The sequence below is a fragment of the Anolis carolinensis genome, chromosome 4 (assembly GCF_035594765.1).
Source record: "Anolis carolinensis isolate JA03-04 chromosome 4, rAnoCar3.1.pri, whole genome shotgun sequence".
NCBI lineage: Eukaryota > Metazoa > Chordata > Lepidosauria > Squamata > Dactyloidae > Anolis > Anolis carolinensis.
Window position 1 is genome coordinate 1,174,519 of NC_085844.1, and position 8,427 is coordinate 1,182,945.

Sequence of the window (8,427 nt, forward strand, 5' to 3'; positions counted from 1 at the left end):
CTCTGGGGGACCCATCATCCCATTATATTATTATTATTATTATTATTATTATTATTATCATACCCTTCTCCTTCCCATTACATTATTATTATGTTCATTTCCTGGGAGAAGAGGGGGGACTAGATGGCCTCTGGGGGACCCATCATCCCATTATATTATTATTATTATTATTATTATTATTATTATTATTATTATTATTATTATCATCATACCCTTCTCCTTCCCATTACATTATTATTATGTTCATTTCCTGGGAGAGGAGGGGGGACTAGATGGCCTCTGGGGGACCCATCATCCCATATTATTATTATTATTATTATTATTATCATACTCTTCTCCTTCCCATTACATTATTATTATGTTCATTTCCTGGGAGAGGAGGGGGGACTAGATGGCCTCTGGGGGACCCATCATCCCATTATATTATTATTATTATTATTATTATTATTATTATTATTATTATTATCATACTCTTCTCCTTCCCATTACATTATTATTATGTTCATTTCCGGGGAGAGGAGGGGGGACTAGATGGCCTCTGGGGGACCCATCATCCCATTATATTATTATTATTATTATTATTATTATTATTATTATTATTATTATTATCATACCCTTCTCCTTCCCATTACATTATTATTATGTTCATTTCCAGGGAGAAGAGGGGGGACTAGATGGCCTCTGGGGGACCCATCATCCCATTATATTATTATTATTATTATTATTATTATTATTATTATTATTATTATCATACCCTTCTCCTTCCCATTACATTATTATTATGTTCATTTCCAGGGAGAGGAGGGGGGACTAGATGGCCTCTGGGGGACCCATCATCCCATTATATTATTATTATTATTATTATTATTATCATACTCTACTCCTTCCCATTACATTATTATTATGTTCATTTCCTGGGAGAGGAGGGGGGACTAGATGGCCTCTGGGGGACCCATCATCCCATTATATTATTATTATTCTTATTCTTCTTATTATTATTATCATATCCTTCTCCTTCCCATTACATTATTATTATGTTCATTTCCTGGGAGAAGAGGGGGGACTAGATGGCCTCTGGGGGACCCATCATCCCATTATATTATTATTATTCTTATTCTTCTTATTATTATTATCATATCCTTCTCCTTCCCATTACATTATTATTATGTTCATTTCCTGGGAGAGGAGGGGGGACTAGATGGCCTCTGGGGGACCCATCATCCCATATTATTATTATTATTATTATTATCATACTCTTCTCCTTCCCATTACATTATTATTATGTTCATTTCCTGGGAGAGGAGGGGGGACTAGATGGCCTCTGGGGGACCCATCATCCCATATTATTATTATTATTATTATTATTATTATCATACTCTTCTCCTTCCCATTACATTATTATTATGTTCATTTCCTGGGAGAGGAGGGGGGACTAGATGGCCTCTGGGGGACCCATCATCCCATTATATTATTATTATTATTATTATTATTATTATCATACTCTTCTCCTTCCCATTACATTATTATTATGTTCATTTCCTGGGAGAGGAGGGGGGACTAGATGGCCTCTGGGGGACCCATCATCCCATTATATTATTATTATTATTATTATTATTATTATTATTATTATTATTATTATTATCATACTCTTCTCCTTCCCATTACATTATTATTATGTTCATTTCCTGGGAGAGGAGGGGGGACTAGATGGCCTCTGGGGGACCCATCATCCCATTATATTATTATTATTATTATTATTATTATTATTATTATTATTATTATTATTATTATTATTATCATACCCTTCTCCTTCCCATTACATTATTATTATGTTCATTTCCTGGGAGAGGAGGGGGGACTAGATGGCCTCTGGGGGACCCATCATCCCATATTATTATTATTATTATTATTATTATTATTATTATTATTATTATTATCATACCCTTCTCCTTCCCATTACATTATTATTATGTTCATTTCCTGGGAGAAGAGGGGGGACTAGATGGCCTCTGGGGGACCCATCATCCCATTATATTATTATTATTATCATACCCTTCTCCTTCCCATTACATTATTATTATGTTCATTTCCTGGGAGAGGAGGGCGGGCTAGATGGCCTCTGGGGGACCCATCATCCCATTATATTATTATTATCATACCCTTTTCCTTCCCATTATATTATTGTTATTGCTATATTCATTTCCAGAAGAGGGTGGACTAGATGGCCCCTGTAGGACCCTTCTCCTTCCCATTATATTATTATATTCTATTACGATATAATACTAATAATACAATATAATAATATTAATTATATATTATATTTTACATGTAATATTACTAATAATATTACCATATATTGATACAGTACAATATAGTAATTTATTACCTGCATTGTACTGTGCTAATAATATATTATTGTATGTAAATTTAATTTGTAAGCCACTCTGAGTCCCCTTCGGGGTGAGAAGGGAGGGATATAAATGTAGCAAATAAATAATAAATTATTATTATTATTATTATTAGGTTGCTGTGAGTTTTCTGGAGAGAATGCTTCTGGAACATGGCCATACAGCCCGGAAAACTCATGCCAGCCCAGTGATTCCAGCCATGAAAGCCTTCGAAAACATTATTATTATTATTATTATCATCATCATGGTCCCTGCAGGACCATTCTCCTTCCTTCTTCTTCTTCTTCTTCTTCTTCTTATTATTATTATGTTCATTTCCAATTATTATTATTATTATTATTATTATTATTATTATTATTATTATCATCATCATCATCATCATCCTTATCATAGTCCCTGCAGGACCATTCTCCTTCCCACTATTCATTATTATTATTATTATTATTATTATTATTATTATTATTATTATTATATTCATTTCCGATGACAGGGGGGATTAGATGGTTCCTTCAGGACCCTTTTTCTTCCTATTATTATTATTAATAATAATATTCATTTCCAGGGAAGGATGGATTAGATATCCCTTGCAGTACCTTTCTCCTTCCCATTATTATTATTATTATTATTATTATTATCATCATCATCATCATCATCATAGTCCCTACAGGACCATCCTCCTTTCTACTATTTATTACTGTTACTGTTACTATTATTATTATTATTATTATTATTATTATTATTATTATTATATTCATTTCCGATGACAAGGGGGATTAGATGGTTCCTTCAGGACCCCTTTTCTTCCTATTATTATTATTAATAATAATATTCATTTCCAGGGAAGGATGGATTAAATATCCCTTGCAGTACCTTTCTCCTTCCCATTATTATTATTATTATTATTATTATTATCATCATCATCATCATCATCATAGTCTCTGCAGGACCTTTCTCCTTCCCACTATTCATTATTATTATTATATTCATTCCCAATGATAGGGTGGGTTAGATGGTTCTTTCAGGACCCTCCCCCCCCCAATATTTTTTATTATTATTATTATTATTATTATTATTATTATTATTATTATTATATTCATTTCCAGGGGAGGATGGACTAGATGGCCGCTGCAGTACCTTCCTCCTCATTTTGTTTTCCTGTGAGAATGGGATTTTAAAACATTCAGCTGGCTGCCAGTCTCCTACTGAGCACAATTCAAAGTGCTGGCTGTAGCCTATAAAGCCCTAAACGGTTCTGGCCCAGCTTACCTGTCCAGATGTATCTCCCTTTTTGAACCATCTCAGAGGTTAAGGTCTTCTGGGAAGACCCTGCTCTCGGTCCCACCACCTTTGCAGGCACAACTGGTGGGGACGAGATTTGAGGCCTTCTCAGTGGTGGCCCCTCGACTGTGAAACTCCCTCCCTCCTAACCTTCTGTAAGAGAGTGAAGACATGGCTGTGGGACCAAGCTTAATTTTAATGTATATGTTTTGTTTTGTTTTATTGTATGTAAATGTAGCATCAAATTGTGCCATTCTTGTAAGCCGCCCTGAGTCCCCTGCAGGGCTGAGAAGGACAGGATATACATGAAGTAAATAAGTAAATAAATAAACAAAATATGGCTTATTGTGGAAGCAATGATTGGCAGTTTTGCCTGGGCGAGGAGGGTAGTCTAGATAATCATCATCATCATCATCATCTTTATTCTTATACCCCGCCTCCGTCTCCCCGAAGTGACTCGGGGTGGCTTACATGGGGCGAAAGCCCAAACAAATACAGTGAGGAACATAAAATACATCAAACAACAGCAAACCGCGCACCAACGGAATAAACATTAACATAGAAATAGCAAAAGCATTGGTAAAAACATATTAAAATACAGCGATAAAAACATAGAAACAACTGGGCGAAAGTGACCCCCCAGAGGCCCCCGGGCTACCCCTGCCTCCTCCCTCTTTCCTGCAGATGCGGGGTTCGCGGTCCAAGGCGCTGCACGACCAAGCGGTGGTCAACTGCCAGTTCAGCCTGGCCACCTTCAGCACCGGGGAGCGCAAGCGGCGGCCCCACGGTGACCGGCAGACCTCCGAGATGAGCCTCCACCTCAAGCAGACCTTCGAGGCCGCCATCCTCACCCAGCTCTACCCTCGCTCCCAGATTGACATCTACGTCCAGGTGGGTGCTTAGAGAGAAGGGACTCTGTGCACTGCCTTGGAAACAGTCCCCGGGAAAGGGATCGAGGAGTCTTTGTGGACCACAAGATGAGCCAAGTGCGTGATGCAGCAGCTCACAAGGCCAATGCCATTCTAGGCTGCATGAAGAAGAGTATAAAAATGAAATGCATAGATATAGAGTGGGTGACACCTGAAGGGACCCCCACGGTTGGTCATCCAGTCCAACCCCCTTCTGCCAGAAAGGGCAGCTCTTGACACCATCAATATTTAAGAGTCTCAGTAGACCACACAATGAACTTAAGTCAACAGTGTGATGCAGCAGCTAAAAAGGCCAACATAATTCTAGGCTGCATCTATTGGAGTTGAGGGTCACAATTGTTATATGGAGCGGAAATATGGGGACAGGGTAACAAAGCAAGTTGAGTGTACCCAAAATAAGTTTGCCAGATCTCTTTTAGCCCTTTCCCCTGGGACACCATCTGCCTTGTTAAGACTTGAACTGGATCTTCCCTCACTTAAGGCCAGAATACATAAGATTAACATTTCATATGAGACTTCTGGAGGATGAGGGTAGAACAAAGTAACACTTAATGGAGCAATGTAAGCGGGGACGCTGGGCTCAGTACTGGTTGGCCCTGCTTAATCGGTATTTTGATGTGTCAACAACAACCCTAATGCAGTTGAACAAGAAGATGAAATCTTTGAAATGGATGCATCTGCGGAGTACTAAACAGCAGGGTTTCACTACTTGGTGTCCTGTACTAAAGAGTGACCAATATTGTCAACAATACCTTCAAGACTTCATGTCTGTACCGCTTAGAAAAGCATTTACAGCCCTGCGCTTCCAAACAATGCAGTCGGAAGGGGGTTGGACTAGATAGCCCATGTGGTCTCCTCCAACTTTTTTATTATTATTATTATTATTATTATTATTATTATGGCTATCTATTGCGGGTGGGGAGCTTTGATTGTACTTTTCCTGCGTGAAGGCAGAAGGGGGTTGGACTGGATGGTCCTTGGGGTCTCTTCCAATTCTATTATTATTATTATTATTATTATTATTATTATTGATGGGCATCTGTCTGGAGGGTTTTGATTGTGCTTTTCCTGCATGAAGGCAGAAGGGGGTTGGACTGGATGGTCCTTGGGGTCTCTTCCAATTCTATTATTATTATTATTATTATTATTGATGGGCATCTGTCTGGAGGGTTTTGATTGTGCTTTTCCTGCATGAAGGCAGAAGGGGGTTGGACTGGATGGTCCTTGGGGTCTCTTCCAATTCTATTATTATTATTATTATTATTATTATTATTATTATTGATGGGCATCTGTCTGGAGGGTTTTGATTGTGCTTTTCCTGCATGAAGGCAGAAGGGGGTTGGACTGGATGGTCCTTGGGGTCTCTTCCAATTTTATTATTATTGATGGACATCTGTCTGGAGGGTTTTGATTGTGCTTTTCCTGCGTGAAGGCAGAAGGGGGTAGGACGGGATGGTCCTTGGGGTCTCTTCCAACTATTGTTGTTGTTTATGGACATCTGTTGGGAGGATTATTATTATTGTTATGGTTGATGGCCATCTTTCGGGGGGGGGGGGGGGGCTTTGATTATGCTTTTCCTGTGTGGCAGAACAGGGCTGGACTGGATAGCCCATGAGGTCTCTTCCAACTATTATTATTATTATTATTATTATTATTATAAATTAATAATTTTTATTGGTTTTGCAATTAAAACATACAATGAAAGTATGAGAACAGTAAATTTCAAGAAAAGAAGTGAATGAAATGAGTTGGAAGAAGAAAAAGAGCAAAAACATAATCCTGGAGAGAGAAGGATGGTAATGAAAAATAAATAAAAATAATATTTAAAAAAAGGGAACCAAAATACAACTCCAGATTAAAAATCACATATGCAACAGAACTGAAAGAGAATTGGATCAAAATGTTTTATCGCTGGTATCTGACCCCCCAAAAATTATCAAAATATTATTTTAAAAAACCTCAAATAAATGTTGGAAATGCGAGGACCAAGTAGGAACGTTTTTCCACTGCTGGTGGACTTGCAAAAAAGCGAAGAAATATTGGAAAGAAATCCACCAGGCAATACAAAAGATGTTGCAAATTAAAACAGACCTAGACCCAAAATACTTTCTCCTGGGGATGCTTAACATTGAAAATGATAAAAACAAAGAGATATTTTTCAATTACCTCACTACGGCGGCTAGAATTATTTATGCCAAATATTGGAAAAAGAAAGAAATTCCCGAGTTAGGTTGTTGGTTAATAAAGGTTATGGAAATAATGAACATGGATAAATTGACGTATTTATTAAAAAATAATTATGGTATTCCAAAAAAGCAAACAAATTGGGACCCGATAAAAAATTATCTGGTAGAAATACAAATGAAGGTGCTAATATAATCTATATAAAAGGCTTGCAGATATCAACTGAAAGTAACATGAAGATGCTGCCACCAAATATAGAGTAGGAAGGAAAAAGAAAAGAAGTAAAAATAAACTTCTTAAAGTAGCTGTGTAAGAGATGGAAGTCACCCCTTTGGATTTTATCATTACACATGTTTTTGTTTTGCTTTGGTTTCTATGTTATGTAATTTTTTTGTGTTTGCTGTCTCTTTTTTTTCTTATTGTTTTGTATTATTATTATTATTATTATTATTGTATGACACAGCTAGCAAGACAGATATGCTGGATTTCGTGTCACAAAATCACAAGTCGAATATCATCATCATTATTATTATTATTATTATTATTATTATTGAGGCTGGATGGCCATCTGTCGGGAGGGCTTTGATTGTGCTCTTCCTGCATGAATTCAGAAGGGGGTTAGACTAGATGATCAATGCGGTCTCTTTCATCTCTTTATGATGCTATGCTTCCGCAGATCCTGCAGGCGGATGGGGGCAACTACTGTGCCTCGGTGAACGCGGCCACACTGGCGGTGATTGACGCGGGCATCCCCTTGCGGGACTACGTCTGCGCCAGCTCGGCCGGCTTCATCGAAGACACCCCTCTGGCCGACCTGAACTACGTGGAGGAGGCCTCGGGCGGCCCCCAGCTGGCCCTGGCTTTGCTGCCCAAGTCGGAGCAGATTGCGCTGCTGGAGATGAACGCCCGGCTGCACGAGGACCACCTGGAGCGCATCATGGAGGCCGCCAGCAAGGCCTGCAAGGACGTCTACCTGGTGCTGGACCAGGTGGTCAGGGAGCACCTGCAGGAGGTCACCGCCGCCCTGGGCAAGTGAGGCCCCACTGGCCAGCTTCCTTAGCGGGAGAAAGATTTCTGGACACATGGGTTGCAGCCCTCACTCACCTCACTCAGTCTGTACAAAATATTTTTTTACAAAGAGAAAGGAGTTGTTGACAGAGAATAAAGGCTTTTTCCAAGAAGGCCTGCAGTTGTGTTTTGTGAAAGTTTCCCTTGGTATCTTCTATTCATCAACAGAATACATATTCCGGGGTGTGGGATTCAATAGTGCCAGAATCAAAATTTGGAAATCTAAAATCAAGAATTGGAAGCCCTTTACTTTGCTTGATTGTACCATGTTTAACTTATTTTTAAATAAGAACTAATTACTTACACAGAGGGAGATTTATTTTTATACTGTGACTAGCTGTGCCCGGCCACGCGTTGCTGTGGCAAAGTGGTGATGGTATTGGTTAAAAATTGTTGTGTAATTTTTATTTGACGTTATTCGTATTTTTTAATTAATTTTATTGTAAGTTATCTTTTTATTTATTATATTTTATTATTTTCTTGTCTAATTTTTAGTTATTTTTGTTATGGTATTTTATTGTATTAATTTTTTAGTGTTTTTTATTATTTTTTAGTGTTTT

General features: G+C 38.1%; 1 protein-coding gene across 1 annotated transcript in view; it reads left to right on the forward strand.

Annotated features, from left to right (window-relative positions):
* The window catches only part of exosc4 (exosome component 4), a 12,128-nt gene extending 4,148 nt beyond the window's left edge, over positions 1 to 7,980 (forward strand). The window contains exons 2-3 of the mRNA XM_062979834.1: positions 4,371 to 4,577; positions 7,476 to 7,980. Of these exons, the coding sequence (XP_062835904.1) occupies positions 4,371 to 4,577; positions 7,476 to 7,835 (567 nt within the window). The 3' untranslated portion in view covers positions 7,836 to 7,980. The remainder of the gene's footprint in view (positions 1 to 4,370; positions 4,578 to 7,475) is intronic.
* Positions 7,981 to 8,427: the final 447 nt, after the last annotated feature.